The sequence below is a fragment of the Triturus cristatus genome, chromosome 11 (assembly GCF_964204655.1).
Source record: "Triturus cristatus chromosome 11, aTriCri1.1, whole genome shotgun sequence".
In the NCBI taxonomy this organism is placed as follows: Eukaryota; Metazoa; Chordata; class Amphibia; order Caudata; family Salamandridae; genus Triturus; species Triturus cristatus.
The window spans coordinates 625,969,286-625,992,895 of NC_140594.1; the positions used below are offsets into that span (position 1 = coordinate 625,969,286).

The 23,610-nt window shown below is 43.0% G+C and overlaps 1 protein-coding gene across 1 annotated transcript in view; it reads right to left on the bottom strand.

The window, feature by feature from the left end:
- Window positions 1-14,553: 14,553 nt before the first annotated feature.
- Window positions 14,554-23,610, bottom strand: part of KAT6A (lysine acetyltransferase 6A) — a 1,365,605-nt gene continuing 1,356,548 nt past the window's right edge. The window contains exon 17 of the mRNA XM_085634070.1: window positions 14,554-18,882. Within this exon, the coding sequence (XP_085490196.1) occupies window positions 16,346-18,882 (2,537 nt within the window). The 3' untranslated portion in view covers window positions 14,554-16,345. The remainder of the gene's footprint in view (window positions 18,883-23,610) is intronic.

Here is a 23,610-nt window from a genome sequence, read left to right on the forward strand (position 1 = left end):
ACCTCAAAACAAATTCACCTTACACAGCAACAGTGGACTCTTATTAACTTACTACATATTTGAAAGCATAAAAAGCACACGCTGTTTAAAAAGGTCACATCCACAAAGACCATCTAAAATTGGCTGACCATAATTTATTCACTTTATGTTAAAATGTACAGAATTCTCTGAAAAGTACTCGATAGAAAGGGGGAAGGGAAGGGAGATAAAACATCCAAGGAAAAAGAACATGTGGGTGTCCTAGAATGTTGGACATATGGAGAGAGATCCAAAAGGCTCTCTAGAGAACACTTACTTTCTCTTACAAGTCAACAATTTACAAAGAAGTTACAAAAAAGAGACAAGGAGAGATATCTGTATGTGCAGCTCTAAAGGTGCCCTAGGATCCGCGTGCCGCCATCGGCCACAGCACAACTTCAGCTTTTGCAAATTAGATTTTAATATTCTACAGCAAAGATATAAAAAAGTTCAAGATGGAATGAAAAGAAATGAAATCCTATTTCAAAATGCATCAAAGTCGCCACAGGTGAGTTTGTAATTTCTTTTGAGATTAAGTTAGGCTGCTAAAAATACAATTTCCTTTTTCAAAGAGAAGTGAAAAATGATTATTACCCATGTTAATGTGTTGGATAAATTCATTTTCACAACATAGAAAAAAAGTTTTCTACAATAATGCTATCATTGCAAAGGAGTGCTACTTTCCAAAAAAGAAAGCTGCTTCAGTATAATAAAAATTACCATAAAATTCCAAACCAGCAAAGGAAGAGATCCAGACATTCCACCAGCATACTAAGAAAACCAAAAACAAGACCTGCATTCCAACAGTTAATAAAGAAAACAGTAAAAGCCCCTATTCCACTACAGAAAAAAAACACTCCATGAGCGGGCAATAAAAACGGAAAACAGCCGCCATTTTCAGCAGTAACATAGAATACAGTAATTGTTCTCATTCTGGTTTTAAAGGCTGCAGCAAAGAGCTTCTTTTAGGGATAATGATATAACTGTAAGCCCGATTGTACCAGCACAGGCCCACCTCTGCCCCTCAAGCACTCATTCTGATACGGGATGCCTGCTTCAACACTCATCTGCAGAGTCTACGCTTCAGAGCATTAATTCCATTAATAGATACCCATTCCAATGACTTCCTTCAAAACACACCTTTGCCTACAGACTGCATTCTAACAAAAAGTGCACCTTTTAAGGCACACCTACATGGGACAGGCTTCAGGCTTAGGGATATAATTCCTACAACAAAGGCTTGTCCTAGGACCTAACTTCAAAGGACTCAATGGCGTAATCAGTTATCCATTTTGGATAATATGCTTTCTCTGCAGCCATGGACGCTTTCATCAGCTTTCCATCCAAACTTGAAAACATCTAAGGCATTCCTATTCAGATTTTGTCACATTTCTGGGTTCATAATTCAAATACAGGCAGTATCTTTATCCCTCTGATCAAAATGTGGAAACAAACTACTGGGCTTAACCTAGCACACCTGGGCAAATAAGTAAAGTTCACCCGTGGACAAACCTATGAGCGTCACGTCTAAACGTGTACGCATCACTAGGATTACAACCAAAACCTGAAAACCTCCACAGACTGAACACTGATGTGTGGCATAATATGAACATAAATGAGCAGATCCAGGATGAATTGTGATGGCTGCAAGGATAATGAGTCTGCATCACCAAATGTAGAATACTGGATTGCCCGAGTCCTTTGTCAACATATTTCCTCATCTGGAACCTCAAAACTGGGACAGCAATTATCAATTCCATTATGCAGAGCTGTGTTATGACCTTTTCAAAATGCTAAGTTACATCTTACTGAGGAAGACGTAATGAAATGCCCAAATTTCACTGAGGCTTAGGCAAAGGTATCTTGCTTTCTTTACACTGGAGAAAAGCTTTGATCTAGCTATGCTGCCATAAAATCAACCCAAGCAACAGTTTTACACATTGCTGTGGACCATTTACCAGAATCTCTGGTGACATTTGTCTGGCATTGTACCACGTCCTGTGCCCTTTCTCCAGGAGTATTCTGGACTAACCAACCACCTTGGCCTGGGGGCCAGAAATGCCAATGAAACAACAGCTACACCTTGAATGAACATAACAGGTGCCCAATAACATTCAGCACAATGTATTCCTGCCGCTCTTCTCACAAACAACAATGACATGGATATTTTGGCTCTGTGCTTTAGGCGAGATGGACTGCCTCAGATTTCCAGATTACTTTATCTTTTTAACAGTTCCTCAATGGAAAGATTGCTGTTACAGAGGTTTATACAGTGGAACTCCCTTACTAACAACAACAGCTAGAGGGATCCACATGCATTATATCAATGAAACAAGGTACTTCACCAAAGACGTTTCTGACGTCAAACAGGAACATTAAAGATAGAAGAACTGTGATTAAGCCAATTGGGTCAACTCTCACAGTAACAAAGCATGAAACGGGAGTTAAAAGTGAAACTGGTAAATAATTCTCAACATGACAACTAGAAAAAGTGTTCATAGCCATTGAACAGGTTTCAAGAGAACCTTCATTAAAATTGAAGACAGTGAGGACGCCCTTGCATGAAAAAGAGAGACAACTGACCAATCACAGATATGGACTGGAAATTGACCACTCAAAACGTTCAGAATAGGCATTAAATGCACTTAAAACATCTGGCAAAGGATAAGCCAGTGAGCGCCTACAGCCAACGGACCCGCAAATGAAATCTGAGAGGCATAGGGCTGACTAAATATAAGATACTATAGGGATACGATGGGATAAAGATATATTCTCATGAACACAGACTGTACAGGATAATTCTCACAAATATGGACTGAGCAGACGAGTTCTGAAGCATGGGATAGGTTGATGAGATGTCACAAGCATAGGTTGAGGAGATGTCACAAGCATAGGAAAGACTGATCTAAGCTCTTAGAAGCATAGGCTGAGCTCAAGGTGATCCCTCGCAGGTATGGGGTGAACAAGTGAACTCTTGGAGGCACTGGATGGACAATATCTTGCGAATAGGATGAGCAGGTGAGCTTTCAAGATTAATAGGTAGGATAATGTGTGGTTTCACAGGAATACCAAGGCCAACTGTTGAATCTCACATGCAAGAGATGGATAGGTGAACCAAATACATAATGCCCCTCCCCCCCATGAAAATATATATTCAAGAATGGAAACTCCGCCTGGGACCATGGCAAAACACACTTTATTTGGACTAACTATCCTCAATGAATATAACTAATTCCCAAGTGGAGTCCTTTCAAACCTAGTTCATCCTCCCTACAGATGCAATCAGCTTAATTTAAAGGAACACATCTTTTTCAGGAATTTTTCTGAAGGAATGCTTTTGTTGAATGCGTGCAAATGCTGCTGAAGTAAGCATATCACTGATGTTGCTCCAGTATGTTAAGAACACCTTCAAGTCATTCAAAGTGCCCTGTTTATTAGAAAAGCATCCTGAAGGACGAAAAAGTGCCAGGAGGTCTAAGTTTGCTTTCCTTTCAAATTCCTGCTGAGGGGATGCCATCATAGTTTTCAATCTTGAAGGAAGTAAAGCAGAAAACAGCCCTAAAGCTTTACTACAAACACAAATTGAAAGGATTTCTTGCTGACACCAGAAAGAGAACATTTTATTGGTGTGTACTGTTGGAAGAAGCAAAATAGGAATAGGGCTTAACAAAAAAGGTGCAACTGAATAAAATGTAGATCTTCGAGTGGTTGTGGATAAAGTGTGCTACTAGATCTGGACACTGTCAGATGTCCCCCCAGGTGGCACTGAGGTTAGCTGGCGAAAGAGGCTCTACTGCTAGAAGCAATGCACCACTGTTCAGGCTGATGACATTTGCCCTTCTAGTTGGGTTTCAAGAGTGCAAAACCTTAGGTGTCTGTGTCCACAAACCGCACACAGGTTACAACCGTGCAACTCTGCACACAAAAACACACAGAGGGACTCGAACCACCATACCCAAATGCCTCGATTAGAGTGAAGGGAAATTAAACTCAAGCAACAAAAACAATGTGAAGAGGAGAAGGAAGTCAATTATAATAGGTAAATGGGAAGGGGGAAAGTGGAGCCCGAGGTCACACAGTAATGTGAAACAGAGTAGATAAAGAACAAGGACAGAAGAAGGACAAGGCATCGTAGTGGGGCTGGACACTGGATGGAGGTGGACTGGCAAAGAGGGAGCTAGATAAGGGTAAGAGCTGGGCTAAAGTGCAGAGAGGCTACTTTCTTTTCAGCAAAGGTACTACTGAAATATTTGTTTTCTTAGCTATGAGTCAAGAAATGTTTTACATACTCTTATGGGGCAAACGCATCATATATGCCCCAGGGCTTACAACGGATGTCATACACCGCTGAGAGGAAGCAATGGCATAAAATGCTATTTATGTGTCCACTATATACAATGCCTAGGTTCCTTATAAACTACCTGCAAGAGAGGGGCTTGGGGCACCCTTGGGTAACTTGAGGCAGGCAGGTGATAATGTATACACAGAAGAAAACAAGTAACCTTAAAATAACATTAAGACAAATGTTTTTGCAAAGTATGCAACAATTACCAAGTAGGTGATTTCCTGAATGGGAACACTCAGAAATGTCATTGTCAGACATGAGATTGTAGTAGTCCATTCCCAGGTGGAATGAGCAAACAATACCCATGTGGAGGGGGGCTTTGTTTGCTGCCTCATTGGATGCAATAATTCAATGGATTATGCACTATGATGAGAATATATATATATATATATATCTCAATCAAAACCCTGGCAGGGGTTTATCACCAGAACACTGAGATTTTAATATTGACCTACCAAAATACTGTGGCAAAAATACCAGCTACCAGACTATTGTTAATGTAAGTATATACAGGTGGATACAGATTTACTATTAATAATTCCACATGTATGTATTTGTCTTTATGTATGTGTAAATAGATAGGTCTTTAAGGTTTGTAAATGTGGAATTAAGAATAGTAAATCTATATTTACCATAACAATATTCTGGTAGTTGATATTTTGGCCAGAAAATTCAGGAACATTTATATCCTCAATATTCTGACACATACCAATTTAGGCTTAGAATCATAGTCATCACTCTACCTTTAATGGGAAGTAGTAAAACGTGCACTGACATGGACACACTGATTTATACCGAATAACCTTCGGTAAGAATAAAGGCTTCATATGAAGCACTACTTTGTCCTTTAACACTGTATAAAGTAAATCAACCACCATGGCTTGTAGTTCACTCAAAGTGACTTTCTTTTCTTCCTTTTAATAAAAAATGTGAAAGGAGCTCGGCTTCTATTTATCTACACCTAAAGGCCTTTCCTTGGGCAGAGAAGGGGCAAATTTCAATATTGAGTGTAAAAAACATAAGAACGTAGTAACGTCTTTCAGGTTTCACCAACAATAATTGCCTAAAAATGTTGACCATGCTAAGATCTACTACTCCATCATATAGCTCCCAAGATATCTAGGACTTATTCAGATGGGTTGTGACAGTGCAATCTGAAAATCTCAGGAGTCAAGCGTGTTGTCGATTACTGTTGACAAAGGGGAGGAAAACTCATTTTACAGCAAATTCAACTCTATTGAACTCATGGTCATACTGAATTTTCTCAGCCTTTTTAACACTATTAGAAGAAACGGAATACGTGAGAAAAGCCTGAGCATTTATTATATCAGAAATGCACTCCTACTTCCATACTCAGTGCGTCATTCCTAACAAATCCCCTGGAGCAAAACTGGGTTCATTTACCATTGCTGTGAGTAGCAAAGACACTTGCCGCAATATACTTATCCACAGGCTGTAACCTGCAATCTCCAGACACCAACCATTGAAGGTGGTTTTTAATTAAGAGCGTTCTCCTGCAAGTTACTTTATCCAGTTAAACTGGCAACATTTATTGATATGTGTTCAGGAGTCAGACAGAAAAATTATTTTATTGCTCCTTTGTATAATGTTGTTTATTCAAATCTCTGCACTTTGTCTGCCAGCACTAAAACATGCCTGCGTAAATATGAGGTGATATTGAAGCCAAATACATTTGACTGAAATTTTGAAAATGTATGTGGATGAGTGCCTTTTTATCTAGCCAATGTGCACCAGCTGTAAGGTCTTTTTAATGAGCTCCCTGTCCAATGAGGGTGGGGAGCAAAAATTACCAGAAGCATTTGATGACATGTCTGAACAATTCTCTTCTTCCGCTCAGCGACTGAAGATTTTAGATCACATTGTATGAAAAAACTGATGCCTTTTCTGTCAAATTTCCTGAATTCTGACACTACTGAGATATATACGATGACTACATTCATCTGATCCCAAACCTTGCTGGTGACTAAGTATTCCACCAATAGTGACTCCCTTTTACAACAGAAGAGAACCAATACTTGTGGTTTCGAAAACTTCCTTGAGGGGGTGATGTATATAGTTGAAGTAAATAAATTGTTAAATATAGAGTTGATCTTTCCTGTCAGGATAAACTGGACTTTGCAAAAATGAATGGAAAACTTACAGCATGTTTAAGGGGTAAATATAACTTCTCCTTGACTGCTTCTATGAGTCGGTCATCACACAACACCTTTAGGAGTGTAAGCCATCAAAAGGCTGGAAAGGAAATAAACCCGAACCACAAATCTTAGGCAGCTCTTGCACATAAATGATTGGACTAGGAAAATTTGTGTCTTATAATTCTAGTAAAATTATCCTATCTTATCTTGGAATTGTTCACAGGATTGGCGACAAGGTCACCATCCTTCATTTTCTATCTGCAAATATTTATTGAGACCACAGACATCAAATAACGGCCCTAATTCGTTCCATTTAATGTCCTGCATTACATTTGTCTAGAAAAACATTTTTTCAGCTTTTTTTGTATTAATCCTTGTTATTCTACTGAAAAGTTCTGAAACTTTGCATGTAGTATCGTTGAGCAAGGTGGACAATTTGGGAAATAACTCTTAAATAGACAAGTGTATTCCTTCTGGTATTTTCTTTTTTTCAATTCCAGTGGCGTAAAGTTATTCTCTACTACTTCAAAAAGAAACTCAAGATCTTCCAGAATCTCCTTAAAGGGCCTCATGCTGAGTTCCGGTTGGTGTCCTGTATCGCAGGCCCAGAATTTGCATTGTGCTACCATTTTTTAATGCGGCTCAGGGGTAGATACTACTAACCAATGTTTCTATTTGGTGTAAAATAGGTTTGAGACAGACCAAAAGTTGAGCTCTTTGACTTCGGTTCTCAATTCCCAAATACCATTTACGGTTCCGAACACTATCCAAAACCTGACTGGAAATCTAAACAAACAAAAAATGACAGCCACAGTCATGAATTGCTTCCAACTAACACTGACATTGTCCAAGGTCTAACCAGAGATCTAACGAGTGTGCTCTTTTTATCTAGACCAGTCTTCTCCAACAAGTAGCTTGTGATCCACTGGTAGCTCACCAGCTACATGTAAGTAGCTCTCTTGTGTGCAGCCCAGCCTCCTAAATTAGAAGCTTTTGTTTGGTCAATTAAAGTATACCAACATTGGAACGTGTGTATTCGAGAGAAAGATTTGTGTATTTTCAGAACTCATAAGGATAATGTTACTTACCCAGTAAGCATCTGTTCTTGGCCTGTAGAGCTGTAGATTCACATGCTTTGCATACTCCTGCCATCTAGTGTTGGGTCCGGATGTTTGCAAGTTGTTTTTCTCAGAAGAAGTCTTTCCTAGTCACAAGGTAAGGTGACTCCTCTTTTCGGTGATAGTGCGCATGGTGATCGATTCCATTGTTAGATTGTTTTCCCGCAGAGGGTGAGAATGGAATAATTGAGTGTAGTATAGAGATGTCCATACATACGAGTATATAACAAGAAAACTGCAACAACTACAAGTACCCGGGGAGGCCGGTGGCGCATGTGAATCTACAGCTCTACATGCCTAGAGCAGATGCTTACTGGGTAAGTAACATTATACGTTTGAGGCATGTGTGCTGTAGATAACCATGCTTTGCATAGACTATAAAGCAGTATACTCAAAAGCGATGGCTAACTTGTAAATATTGCAGTAGTTTGAAATAGTGCTTTAACTACTGCCTGGCCTACATTAGCTTGTTGACATGCTAACACATCTACACAATAGTGTTTGGTAAATGTGTGTGGTGTAGACCGTGTGGCTGCCTTACATATGTCAGCTAGAGGAATGTTACCTAAAAAGGCCATAGAAGCCCCTATTTAGCGAGCAGAATGCGCTTAGGGGGTATGGATAAAGTTCTTTTGGCTTTAGCGTAGCATGTTTGAATGCATTTAATGATCCATCTTGCAATACCAGATTGAGAGATGGGATTGCCTTTGTGAGGTAGAGCAAATGCAACAAACAGTTGTTTTGTTTTGTGAAAGTCCTTTGTCCAATCTATGTAGTACAATAAGGTTCTTTTAACATCAAGTGTGTGAAGAGCGCGTTCTGCTATTGAATCTGGTTGAACAAACACAGGTAACTCAACTGATTGGTTGATATGAAAAGCAGAAACCACTTTGGGGAGGAATTTAGGGTTGGTACGGAGAACTACCCTATCCTTGTGTAGCTGACAAAAGGGTTCTTCTAATGTTAATGCCTGTAGCTCACCAACTCTCCTTAATAAGGTGATTGTGATGAGGAAAGCAACTTTCCATGAGAGAAACGTTAAAGGACACCTATACAATGGTTCAAAGGGTAGTCCTGTGAGTCTTGTAAGGACATTGTTGAGATTCCATACAGCGATAGGAGGAATCTTTGCTGGTATTACTCTTTTTAAGCCTCCCATGAAATCATCCAGAGGGTGTATGTTGTTGTTGTTATTTCAGTATATAGCAAACCTTTTGCACTTTGTTGCATAGCAAGCCCTAGGGATCCGTTTTCTTGCATCTTTTAGAATATTCATAGTCTGGTGGTAAATTTAAGAAGCCAAACTCTATGATTTCAGGAGTCAAATCGCTAAATTCAGTTCTTTGGGATTTGGATGTCTGAATTCTCCATGGTTCTGAGTGAGAGGGCTGGAGGTGAGGTACAGCTTTTGATGTGAAACTAGTGACATCGCCAACTGGGTAGTGCACCATTGTTGACGATCCCATGTGGGCACTACTAGAATCAGTGTGAGATGTTTGTCTGAGCTTCCGAACCACAGATGGAATGAGTGGGAGGTGGAAAAGCATGGGCAAATATTCCTGAACAGTTCATCCATAGGGCATTGCCCTTTGAAAGCGGGTGTGGGAACCTGGAGCTGAAGTTTGGGCATTTTGCATTTTCAGCTGAGGCGAACAAGTCTAGTTGAGGGAACCCCCATAGTTGAAAGTATGGAAGGAGAACTTGGGAATGAATATCCCACTCGTGAACTTGGTGTCTTCTTCTGCTGAGGAGATTGGCAATTTGATTGTTGACTCCTGGGAGATGTTCTGCCAGGAGATAAATCCTGTGATGAATTGCCCATTTCCAAATGGTCTCAGCAAGTAGTGACAATTGGAGAGTGTGTGTTCCTCCCTGTTTTTGTACATAATACATTGCTGTGATGTTGTCTGTTCGGATCAGGACAGTTTTACCTAGTAGGCGAGTTTGAAAAGTTTGAGCGCAAGAAAAATCACTAGAAGCTCTAGAACGTTTCTTTGTAGATGTTTGTGCTTGTTGCTCCACAGACCTTGTATGGTATATCTTTGGAGATGAGCACCCCAACCTGTTAAGAGATGCGTATGCTGTGAGCACCACCACCTGTGGAACAGAGTTGATGCAAGGCCGTCTTTTTGATACATTTTGTGGGTTCCACCAATGCAGAGAGCGATGTGTACGGCCGTCTACCAGCACTAGATCGGTTAACTGACCCTTCAATTGATTCCACCGGCGTGCTAAGCACTCTTGTAAGGGACGCATATGAAGTCTTGCATGGAGTATAATTGCGATGCAAGACGCCATCATTACCAGAAGTTGCATGATCACTTTGGCTGGTAAGGCTTGGTTGGGTTGAAATTCTTGTACTGTATCCTGAATGTTGTGAATTCTGGCTACATTGGGAGAAGCTAGAGCTTTGACTGTTTAGAGTGGTTCCTAGGTATGATTGCATCTGCAAAGGACGCAGATGAGATTTTTGTGCATGGACTGTAAAACCCAGTTGATGAAGTAGGTTTATTGTCATTTGAGTATGTCGCAGACAGGTTTGGTAAGTGCTGGATTTGATGAGCCAGTCGTCTAGGTATGGGAAGACGTGGACTTTGTCTTCTGAGATGAGCTGCGACTACTGCAAGGCATTTGGTAAATACTCTGGGTGCTGTTGTCACTCCAAATGGAAGTACCTTGAATTGATAATGCTTGCCTGCTATCACAAATTTCAGGTATTTGCGATGTGCTGGGTGAATTGGAACATGGAAAGATGCGTCTTTTAGGTCAAGAGTAGACATAAAATCTGCTTTTTGTAAAAGCAGAAGTATGTGCTGAAGGGTTACCATGTGAAAGTGTTCTGACAGAACATATTGGTTTAACTGTGTGAGATCCAGAATAGGTCTTAAGGGATTGTCCTTTTTGGGAATGAGAAAATACAGAGAATAAACCCCTGTACCTTGGTATTATATTGGAACTAGTTCTATAGCTCCTTTTAGTCAGAGGAATTGCACTTCCTATTGGAGCAAGTGCAAGTGTTGTGCAGACAGTTTGTGGGAGCGAGGTGGCATGTTTGGAGGCTCGTTAGTAAACTCCAGGCAATAAACATATTGGATAATTCCAATCCATTTGTCTGTAGTTATGGACTGCCAAATGGGGAGGAATTGTTGCAGTCTTCCCCCAACAGGTGTGGAATAGTCGGGGGGGAAGTCACTGTTTATTAGGGGAAGGGGAATTACGGGCGTACTGCCTTTTCCTCTTCCCTTAGAATTGTTCCATCTGTAACCTCTCGAAAGAATCCTCTGAAGGAGATGACTGATTGTTACCCTTATAAGTGTATGTATTTTGGTCTGAGGGTGTGGTCTTAGAGCCAGCTCTGTAAAAGGACAGACAAAGGGAATCTGTATTGGAAGGGAACTGGAGTGCCCCCATAGATTTGTCGACTTCGGTGTCCTTTTTCATTTTTTCCAAGCCTGATCAACATCAGGTCCAAAAAGGTGTTTTTTGTAGAATGGTGTGTTCAGAATGAATTGTTGGACCTCGGCCTTAAATCCAGAGATCCTTAACCAAGCATGTTTCATAAGAAGAAAGCTGGTGTTGACCTCTCTAGCTTCAATATCAGAAGCATCCGACGCACATCTTATTGAAGAGTTAGAAATTAGTTTACCTTCATTTACTAAGTCCAGGGCTCTGGTTTTATGATCATCTAGAAGATATTGAAGCAGTTGCTCCATTTCGTCCCAGCGAGCCCTGTTGTATCTGTCTAAAAGGCCTTGCGTATTTGCATGCGCCATTGATTGGCAGCTTGAGCAGCTATGCGCTTGCCAGAAGCATCAATTAACTTGGACTCTTTATCGGGTGGAGGAGCATAACCAGATGTTTGGGAATTAGCCCTTTTACGAGCAATAGATACAAACAGTGAATCTAATGGAAACTGCTCCTTGATAAATACTGGAACAGTTGGGGAGGCCTTATATTTTTTTATCAACGCTAGGAGTTAATATACATGCACGCATAGAATCCTTAAAAATGTCTTCTGCGTGTCTCATCATGCCCTTAAGCATAGGAAGTGTTTGCGACGACCTATGTGAGGACCCTAAAGTTTAGAACAAAAAAATTCTTCATTTAATGCCTCTCTCTGTAGTGCCACCCCATGATATTGTGCTGCCCTGGCAATGAGTTCTTGGTAGGCTACATTTTAATCTGGGGGCGATGGCTTGGCAGGGTAAAGGTCTGGGTCGTTATCTGTTTGGGGATCAATAGTATAATCGGACCATGGGTCTGCTGGTAAATGTGTACCCTCTTCATCAATATCATCATTATCATGGCGAGATTGCAGAGAATCCTGAGGTGTAATTTGTAAAGAATCTGAAGATGGAGTGGATGGCGGTGGTAGATGAAAAGAACGGGTGGCAACAGATTTCCTCTTTAAAGGAATATTGTAATGAATGTCTTCATCTGAAAGTTTGTGCTTTTGAGGTAGTTTAGGGTGTGTACGACCTGTGTTCAGGTTAATATAGAGTTCTTTTTGTTTTCAATCCTTTTTTTGGTGGAACGTCGTCTAAATTTGGATCGGACGAGGCATGTTTTGTTTTCAGTGCCGGTGTTTTCGGTGCCGACATGTGATACTCTTTGGAAGCGGAAGAGTTTGGTTTCGAAGGCAGTTTTGCTTTCGGCGTAGAAAGTTTCGGCTCCGAGCTGGATGGATCCGTGTGGTTTCGGATCCGAAGAGGACTTCTGGTGAGTAGGCACGGAGCTGGAAGGCTTGAAAGTGTGTTACGGAGCTGAGCCTGTTGGCGGAGCGTCGGAAACATCGTCTCGGTGCAGACCTTGACCGATGGCAGAAGTGGTGCCGAAGCCTTGTCTTTTTTCCAGGGGAAGTTGGCAGGGTAGGGGTCTTCGGTACTCACGTGACCTCGTCCTTGCAGAACTTTCTCGACATCGAAGTCTATCTCGAGGTCCGAGGTGGAGTTCAGGTAGGAGAAGATTTCTTCTTCCTCCGCCCGATTGCCCCACATCTTCTTGATCAGAATGTTCACCGAAGATGTCCGGTGTGTCTTTGATGTTTTGACGTGCATTTCTCTACGTCGGGCCTGACGATCTCAAAGTTTTCTTTGATCAAAATGATTTGCAGGCGTCACAGTCTTCCTCCTTGTGCTCCGGAGACAAGCACAAGTTACACACTGTGTGAATCAGTGCGCGAATACTTTGAGTGACACTGAGGGCAACATTTGAACAGTGTCCGTTCTATCGACGGAGAGCTGACCCGACGCGGTTAGGCCCGAAGGCCGCCCACAAAGCTTTTCGATCAAAAGTAGTATTTGGCGACCGAAACGATACGCGGAGAAGTGGGAAACACGTACAAAAACAATACCGTCAAAGTAGAGAGGGTTGCGCATCAAGGAGAAACAAAGAACGGTTTCGAACCAGAGCGCAGCAACACACGTCCAAACCTGATGGCGGAAAAAACAATGGAGTCGAAGACCATGCGCACTATCACCGAAAGGAGGAGTCACCATACCTCTTAACTAGGAAAGACTTCTTTGAAGAAAAACAACTTGCAATCATCTGGACCCAACACTAGATGGCATGAGTATACAAAGCATGTGTATCTACAGCACACATGCCTCGAACACGAAAGTTTGAAGGAAAATGGTTGAATTTCAAAATATATTTAAAGTTGATATTTGAGTGCTAACTTATGCCGCCCTGAGGAAACCTATTAATAATATGGTGTAGGAGCCATTGCAGCTATGGCTGTTATGTATTTTCCACATTGAGGCATTTTACATTGACATTTTTATGTTATTGCTGGCAACCACTCCTGATACATTGAGGTGATCACTACTGTTATTCTTGCAAATGGCGGCCACTAGTGTAATCTTATCTGATGTGATCACTATTAAAGCACTATTATTATTAATAGCTCAGGAGGGCTTTCTTTAATACAAAGTAGTTATTATAGAAAATGTAGAAGACTCCAGATCTAGACAACACAGAATTATTATCCTGAAAATCTCAGTGACTCATTTTCTCCTGTGGCAGGAATACTTTGTCCCAAGTTACCAATTATATCCGCAACATACATGTACAGGTCTTGCAATTCTTAGGTGATCAAACTGCAATTTATAGTAGTCAGAGCCACTAAAGTATTTTAGACTCCGCCTCCCTGGCTTATCTGTCAAATCTCTTTCTGCTGCATGAAAATATTTCAGCATTGTAATCTGCATGCTCTGAGATGCACGTGGTCAATTCCACAGCACCTTAGTTATGTCTGAAAGCTTAGATAAAGCTCTAACCGAACTGGGGCTGGAGATATGACAGAACATAGTGGTGATGACATTTAAGTTCCACAGCAGGACTCTGTTTCAGCCTTTGATTGTTCAGCGGTCTCATTCATTTTTAAATTGGTACACCTATCTTGAATCCTTCTGGATATGACAGAGCCAATGCCAGACAGATAGATTACTAATCTCCAGGCTCCAATGTAGTGACACAATGGCAGATAAAGCAAGAGATCTTGTCTTTCCCTTGAACTGTGTACTTTTTATGCCATTAGAGAGGCACATTCACAAAAAGGCTCCAATGGGAGTACATGATTGATTGATTACCCCATTGATTCAATAAAAACAAGCAAATCATGCCTTTCTATTTCTTGGGACTCAATTATTGAATACAAAACAAGATTTGTAATCTTGGCTGCCATGAAAGGTTATCAAACACCACTTAAAGTCATCATGATAGACCCTTTCTGGTGGAAAATCTGGCCGAAGATATTGTGGCACTGGACGACCCAGAAGGGAAATTGCTCATTTTTTAAGCACCCCATAAATTTTAAAATGTAATTTAGATACAATTTTCTTAACTCTACTGACCATTAATAGTTGTGGAGTCTTGCTGCATGTGTCATGGAAAAAGAAACTGAGGAAATGTGTTATTGTGCTATATATATTTTGTATTTCTTGTCTTTATTTTTTATTTATGTTTCACTTCCTACCACAGTTTTGATGTTTCTGAGCACTGTAAATAACAGATAATACTATAACCCACTTAAAAAAATGAAACTTGGTAGCACTTCTCATAGAAGTGCTGCACAAAGCTTAAAAAAACGCAGCTAGGGACATGAAGAGATGGGGGTGATTAAATATGGCTAGACTGATGGAACAGCCTGGCGAAATGCAGCATTTGTGCAACTCTTTGGGATGTATGTCAACCACACTACGTGAGACTAAAAAGGTTTTTCGAGTTCCAGACTAGTGCTAACAGTATACCAAAAATAAAAACTTTGCAGGTTAACTTGTATGTACCAGCAAACCAGAACTGGGCAGATGTAAAGTGGTAGAAGGGATTGGCTGGACAGAACTGCAAAGCTGGACAAGAGGCTGATCTAGACAGGTGTGGAACTCAACATCTGGGTAGAAGTGGGCAATTACGCAGACCTGAACATGTTCAGAATAGCGCACTACATATGTGCAGAGCTAAACAGAGAGAAGGATAAAGAAATATTTTGCTGTATACAAGGGGGTCAGCTGGATAAGAAGAGATGAACAGCAGTGCAGAAAAGGATCACCTCTGGTAAAAGAAAAAAAGTAATTGATGTTGTGTCGTTTTGGTCCTTCTCTACAGTCAAAGCCTAATAAAATAAATGATGAACTTGTAGTGGAGATACACTGGAAGAAAACATTTACTGGGCAGCGATGAAGTGGGGCAGATATGTAACAGAAGAAGAAATGTGTGGTGGCAAAGCAAAACTGAAGGGTGGGTTTTACACTGCCGGAAGCAGCAATGAGAGACAAGCAGTGGTTAAGCAAAACTGATCTAAGGCAGAGCAGTACAGCCGAGCCATTCAGTAGAGGAGTTTTAGTAAAGTCGAGCTGTGAGGTGGAAGAGCAGACTGGAAGTCAAAGCGTACCTGAAGACGGATTACTGGGCATGGTGCTATACAAGGCAGGGCTGTACTTAGGGAAGGATGTATACAGTGTGGTACATCTGTACTGGGACAGAGCTTTACTCTGTTAAGTTGATTAAGTACTTTGCAGTTTTGTTCTGCAAACAATTTTACAAACTGCTTCCTGGGCCAGGGCTCTAAAAAAGGGGACCCTTTAAGGGTATTGGGGGGTGGGAAGGATTGGGGGGGATGCTCCATTCTCTCATTGCTTAATAAGTGCCTCCTACTGAACTCAGTAGGAAAGAAAAGCCAGGGCAATAAAACGCATAGTCTGCACCTTGGAGTAGGGGGTGCAAAGAGTAGGTACTGGTAAAGGAATACGTGGAGGGGAACTAGGGTAGACAATTAAAAATTAAATACAAAATAGACATTTCAAATTTTACACAAATTCTGCTGTCTGGGTTTTTTTGTTTTGTTTCCTTGTATTCTTTGTAGTAAGGCTTATTAGTTTTTCTTTAATAATTAAAAGTTTATGTGCACATTTTACATTTATTTTCTATTGTTTTTGTTGTTTTTTTTTAAAACAGATCCCACTGGAAAAATGTTTGAGAGCTATTAAAAAACAAAAAAGACAAAACAAACCAAAAAAAACCCAAACAACCAAAAAATACAAACAAAAAAACAAATACCAGATCAGGCTGTGTAAAAAACAAATTAAAGTTAAACAAAAGATTGCTCTTTAAGGACACGAGATATCCACAAAATCTACGGCAATTATCTGAAGTGGACAGGAATGGGGTCTCAGGAGCGCGTCAATATAAAATGTTCCTTGATTGCATCTTCATCTGCGCATATAGGGCCCATTCAAAGACTGCTTGGGCCCCGCACTTGTGTTCATGTAGCTATGGTGAGGAGGTCCTGTGTACATCATATTTCCATGGGGGTTTGGCTGCATGGGCTGCTGGCTATAGGCTTGCCCACCCATCATCCCCATCTGCATAGGATACTGTGCCGTCTGGTTCACATATGACGCATTGCTGTGGTAGGTGCTGTTGATCATGGGCTGGGACATCCTGTAGCTGTTCATGGCATTCAAAGAGTTCATATTCATAGAGTTGACATTGTATGGGGTCGTTGGCATCAAGTTCACACCCATGTTCATGCCACGCTGGACGGCAAGAGTGCGGGGAGCCCCTGTTTGCATGGCTACACCTGGGGGGCTGCGACCGTAGAGCTGCTGTTGGTGCGAGACTGCAGAGGGCAGAGGTGCAGACTTGGAACGGATAGAAATATGTCCCTTGGAAGGCATTTGGCCTTGCAGCCTCTGAGTGTGGGACATGCCCAAGCTGGATGCAGACATGTTACACTGAAGGAGGTTCATGGAGGGCGAAGTGAGGGTCGGTGGAGGGGTCATGGTGGCTTGTGCTTGAGGCCCCCCCGTCATACAGTGTGAGGGAGCGAGCTGAGCCAAGCCTTGGGAGGGCAATGGAACGCTGGTTGCATAGGATGTCACCGCAGAAGAGTGACTATAAGGCATGGCATGGGTGTCCATAATGGTGTTGGTAAGCTGCTGCAGCCTGGCCAAGCTAAACGTGGCCGAAGGCTGGGAGTAGCCACCAGTACCAAAATCGCCTGGGTAAATGCCGATATTACTGCCACTCCCAGACTCAGGAATTTCCATGATTGTAGGTGCTGGAGTGAAGCTACTGGTCATGCTGCACTGTGAAAGCGGGGGCGGCTGCTGCTGTTGAGGTGGGGGCTGCTGCTGCTGTTGTTGCTGTTTCTGCTGCTGAGGTGGGGGCTGCGGCTGTTGCTGGGGTGGTTGCTGTGGGCCATGGTTACTTGGTGGCCTTTCCACCACACAGTTCTGAGGTGACTTGATGTTGCAGGTGGCAGGGGTTGGGCCACCACCCTGCTGCATCAAGCTACAGCTGTTGCCAATGCTGGCCATTTGCTGGGTTATCACGCAGTTGCTCTGTGTAAGTGAGGTGGAAGAGGACAATCCTCCGTAGGAGCAGTTGCTCTGTGCTGAGCTGTTGCCACAGATACTGCCTCCCATTGTGGAATCATAGCTGCTTGGATTCTCATAGTTCTCTGTAGTGCTCTCAATGCTACCCAAGTCACTGAACCCACTGTCTACTACTTGCTGGGAGTGGTCAGACACTGAAGGCACGTCCATCATGGGGCTGGTGTCCATGTTCTGCATAGAAGGAGCCGACAAGGAACCTTGGTCTGGACTGATTTGTGTATAACTGCTTTCAAGAGCAGGCACACTGGGACTGCTGACAGAGCGAACAGACTGGCTAGGATGAGAATGGACTGATGAAATTGGACTGTTGTGTTCAGACACTTGACAGTCTTCAACCATGGACATTGGAGGTTCATCATCAGATTGTGTGTAGCTCTGCAGAGTCTGACAAGCTGCTAAAGTTTCCTCACAGTCCTGATACACCTCGTCATGCTCATTGCTCTCTTCCTGCGTCAGAGACTGCACAGCTTGCACTGTTTCCAGATCAAGCTCACTATGAGGATGCTCTTCAATTTCTTTCAAGTCAATACATTTCTGGTTATCGTTCTGCTCCTCCTCCTGCTCCTCCTCAGAGCCCAGCGCACGCTCGGAGGCAACAGAGGTATTGTGGGAAGTTTCCTCTTCCTCAGAATCCTGTTCCTCCCCAACCTTGCTCTTTCCTTCTTCGCTACTGCTCTGCAGGTTGTTCTCTAAAAAAGACTTGTGGATAGAAGACTCCTCTGTGACTCCTTCAGGAGACTGCTGATCATCTACAGGTGTTTTTTCTGTGTGAGCATCATCTTCATCATCTGCATCATGGTCCTCTTGTTGGGTTAGTAGCGATGCCTCCAGCTTTTCCTCTGTTACAGGCTCCGTGGCCTTCTGTTCTTCTTCAACTAAATTTGCCTTTTCCTCTTTTTCAACCTCAGGCTCTTGATCATCTGCCAAGGGGCTGCTGCTGCAGCTGTCCAAGGGAGATTGTGTCTGAACGTTGCTGGCTGCAGCTTCCTCTTCTTTCCTGTCTCCAACCACCTCTGTTATTTGAGGAAAATCCTCCTCTTTACTTTCTTTTGTAGGAGATACATCTCCATTATCTTCTTCTGGAAGATCTTCCTTTGATTGCCCCTTTGGTCTACGTACCAATTTAGAAACAGTTGAGTTTTCTGCTAGTTCATCTTGAGTCAGAAGAAATGGGGACGGTGCTGATGGAAGCTCGCTGGATGGTCGTTTCTTCCAGTGAATAGGTTTCCGGCTTTTCCCTTTTGGCCAACCTTTCTTCTTTTTCACAGGTGTAGAAGTGTCTGGATCGCGGAGGCTGACTTTCTCATCTTGGGATCTTAGAGCAGAGATGGGTGTCAGAATCGGTGTTTCTAAAACAAAAAACACATGATCAAAATGTGCAATTTATAACTATCAAAGCAACAACATTCAACATTTAGGAGTATCTAAACAGAAAATGCATTTTCTTCTCTCTGAAAAAGCGAGACTAAGGGGGTAAGGACAAGGCCAACCTACTTCTCTACAATGCCATCTCTCGCATGTTGATTATTACAGATCACAAAGCTTGTTGGGTCGCTTTGGCAAGTACTACTCATACAGAGGCTCAACCTCCTTTGAACTGGCCAGGTTCTGGAGTACATCATCTGCTAACTAATCAGGTTCAGGTAAGGTTCCTCACTGACAAGCGGAGATGCAATGACAACTACTGCTGGAGCAGGATGCTCCTCACTACAGAGCACATAGGGAAAAGGAATCTCACTTAGAAGCCAGTGTGTGAAGGGGAAAAGGTGCTGTAAGGATTGTCTCAAACAAGTAAAAATGGTCCCCACTGGCATAGGCAATAAAGAAAAAGTGGATCAATGAAAGGTTCAAGCGAAGAGAGATGAGAATACCCACTGAAAAGCTGGGGCACAAATTGAAGTAAGTTCTGCTCTGACAGGTGCAGCTTAAGATGCAAGGGTCATCTCCCTCCAGATTAAGTTACTTACCTACGGTAACACTTCTAGTGGATGCTCCATCTAACCGCAGATCCTCACCTGTAGAGTAATCAAAGGAGCCAGACTGGATCCAGCGAACTGCTGGGAGGTGCTGCTATCAGATTCCGAAAATACATAGTTATTCCCCAAAACATGCCACCCTTAGGCGGCGACCCCAGTTTTATTTTGCACACCTCTGCACCCTCCACTGTGAAAAATCATGACAAACTGGTGGTGACAGTGTGTCAAAATTACCTTGAGATCTTTTTAACGGGTATAAGAGTCTACTGCACAGAACAGAGAGGAGTAAGGAATCTGCAGTTAGATAGAATATCTGTCAGAAAGAGCATTATAAAAGGTAAACAACTAGTTCTTCTGAGAGATACTTCTAACCACAATTTCTTCACCAACAGAATAGATACCCAAGCAGGAACTCCCAAAAGGTGAGGTTCTGACAAGTGGACTCATACTAAAAAGTCCTGCTGAACCAAGCAGCCAAAATAACCCTCTCTGCAAACTTAACTGTCTGGGCAGCAGTGCTTTGGGAATGTATGCATGGCCCATGCAGCCTGGCCGATGTCTATGACTGAAACGTCCCTCGCCAACGCCATTGTGGCCACTTTGTCTCGAGTGGAACAATCTAGTGGTCTCTCAGGGGTTTCCTTCTCAACCAGGGAATAGCATGTCTTTATGGACAGAACATCCACCTGGACAGGGTTGATTTCTGCACCACTTTAAGCTTCTTCGCACCAGCAAAGCACAAAAAGAACTGGTAGTCTACATTTACTATTTTTGTGCTCTCTATGTAAAAACGTAAGACTGTCCTCAGATCACGCTGGTGGAGCCTCTTTTTTGGCGGAATGTGGAGGAGGGAAAAAGGCAGAAGGGATGATGAACTGCACTGCGTGGAAGGGTGATGCAACCGCCTCAACTGAAAAATGATGCATCCACCACTACTGTGACCCCTGGAAGGGGTGGGGAGAATGGCATTCATCATGACAGGTTGGCGTTCACTTGCTGCCACTGAAGGTCCTGGGCTTTCTCCTTCAAGATGCAGATGTTGTCCAACCAACATCCTCAGTATTATGCCCACTGCAAACGGAGGTTCCATCGCACGGCCTGCATGTCCCAGCGAGCACAAGGAACCAGAAGACTGCATGAGGACAGCAGTTCAAGAAGTCTTCACTAAGACCCAGCACTGAGCTTGAAACATCATGTTCACAGCCTGAAAGTTCAGGGCTTATTGTGAGTGTGGGAAGGCTCTGGATGCCGTAGTCTCCAGGATGGCCCCTATGAAAGGAATCCTCTGTGTAGGCATCAGATAGGACTTTAGCTTGTTGATGGAAAGCTGCAGGGATGAAAGAAGGGTGATTGTTGTTTGGAGATGGTTTGTGACTGACTGCACTGATCCAATCTCCAGCAACCAGTTGTCGTTATACATGTATCCCTCCTTGTAAACACTCAAAAGTAAGAGGTGTTTCATGATTGGCAAATTGGAAATGCCATTAACCCAGCACAAACCAAAGGTAGTGTCTGTGGGAATGCAGGGCATGCACATTAAAGTATGTGACTAGCAAATCCCATGCTACCATCAAGTCCTCTGGGTTCTGGGCAGAAAGAGCCTTCTGAAATAGGAAGGCATTCAGGGGGATGAATAACCAAAATCAGTCTAAACCCTCTGTCTTTCTTGGACACCAGGTAGTAGTGGCTCCCTTGACTAACAGCAACTTGACTTCCAGCATAAGGATGGCAGCATGAACCACAAGCTTGAGTAGGAACTGACTGGGTCCAGAGGGTGGGGATTAATGATAAAAAATGGCAGAGCATATTAATAATAAAGAAAATAAAAAAATCTATATCTATAGATTGACAAAGCCTGCAGTGTCAGCCGAAACGCGTCTCTCCTGCCGCTGGGTCGGAGAAATTAAAGAAGCCTTGAACCTTGCAGCCCTCATGTGCATGCCTTCTTCTGTGTTGAGTAGGTGGTCTTGGAGATATATATATATATTTCTTTTATTATGTGAGAGTAAACAGAAATAAAGAGTGCCAACCCCCACCTGCTGGAACATTAGTACAATATCAGAGGGAGGCAGTACAGTGCAAATATCAGCATTCACAGGTTCAGTACATGGCATCAAGCAACGGCGTCAAGGAAGGATAAAATGTATGGGTAACCTAAATGACATTACGGTAGATACTTGGACTGGTGTCACAGTTGGGTATCCGCCACATCCTCATTAGGGTTTAGATCATAATATTTTAGCTAGCTCCCCAAACTTGAGGAATTTACGTGAGCATTCCCTAATCTTATAAATAATTTTTTCGAAATGTGACCGTGTGAGAAACTGTGGTCGTTCCAACCTATATGTGGCGTTTCCCTGAGGTGTGAACAACCAATTGTTTATAGCCACCACATGTGCTGCCCAGCAGTAGGCTCTAACATCTAGGAGAGCGATCCCATTTCGTTTTAGAGTCTTAAGCGCTATTATGGGGTGAACGACGCTCCACAGTAAAGTCCTCAGATCCCGCTCTAATTTGGCAAACGTAGCCTCTGGGAATGGATAATGTGCGTTCTACAGGGCATATCAACATTTGAGGAGCGTGATCATTTTAAAGAAGGGCGTCCTCCCCAACAGCATCATGGGCAGCGCACTTCTGTGCTCTGCCTCTTCTTACAAACTCAACAGTACTGTCCCAGGATCCTGGACAGGCACATCTCCCTGTGAGGAGTCACATATATGCCCACGTACTGGAAACCGTTTGTTTCCACTTGGAGCCTCCAGGATTGTTGCCACTAGCTCAGGGACATATAGCAGAATATCGTCCATGTAAAACAAGACCTGTTTCCCCCCCTGAGTTAGCACCCAGAGACCTTGAATCCCCAGATATCAGGACAGGCACAGACCATGCACGTCAAGGGATCATCAGTGGGGAAAAATAACAGGGGGGTTAAGTGGCAACCCTCTTCGTTTCCCATCTCAATAAGGAATGTCGATGGTGTGGGGACCTGAGTTAGTAGCACTATCCACTTCCTATAGTTAGGGCCAAAACCAAACTTCTTCAGTGTCTGGTGAAGGAAGGACCAGTGAATTGCATCAAAGGCCTTTTCGGCATTCAATGCAAAAAAAAACTGTGGTTCCTCCTTGTGGTGCTTCTGATGTCCGATTGTGCAACCCACGCAGGGTGAGACTGGTAGACCTGCTGGGCATGAAGCCAGACTGATCTCTATGTATGAGCTGGACTACCACTGTAAGAAGCCTGGGGGCAAGTATCGTGGCTAGCACCTTCACTTCGATGTTCAACAAGGAAATTGGGAACCTGGATTTGCAGCTTGTTGCCGGCTTACCCTTCTTGTGGATCACAGCAATGGTAGTATATTGTAGATCAGGTGCCAGTTCTCCTTGTCCCAGGCCTCTCAGAAAAGCTCCAACAAACACAATCCCAAAGCCCGGCATAGCTCTTAAAGAATTCAGCCGGGATGCTGTTGAGCCCTGGGGTCTTCCTTGATTTCAGTTTCTCAATTGCAGCCTGGTCCTTAGTGAGTGTGATCTGCTCCTTAAGTGCCATTCAGCCCTCCGAGGACTCCACTGGCATATCTAATGTGTCTAGGTAGATTGTGATGCACTTGGCATCAGCCAGGCGGCGTCCCTATAGAACTATACATAATATCTTGCAAAAGCCTCTGTCATTTCCCTATCTACCAAGTGGGCAGCCCCAGATTCATCGATGATACACCACGCCCAAAGGACCTCTGCTTTTGTCGTGCTCAACCATTCAAGCACCTTGCAAGCTTTGTCCTCGGCATCATACAGACTGTGTTTTGTGGCTAACATCTGGTTTTCCTCCTCCACCTGCCCCAGATCAAGGTATTCCGTACGGAGTACCTCAATTTTACAGAGGACTTACAGTTCTGATCGGGCCCTGGGGGACTCCTCAACGTTTATCATTTAACGCTCAATTTCCTCCATCTCCGCTGTCTCTCTCCGCGCCAGTATGTTGTGTGCCCTATCTCTAAGGACTGCCTTATAGGCCTCCGAGAGCCCTACTACTGAATCCACTGAACCCTTGTTTTCCTTGAAGTAGAGTTCTGAATTGATCTGGAGCTCCCAGGCAACCTCGCGG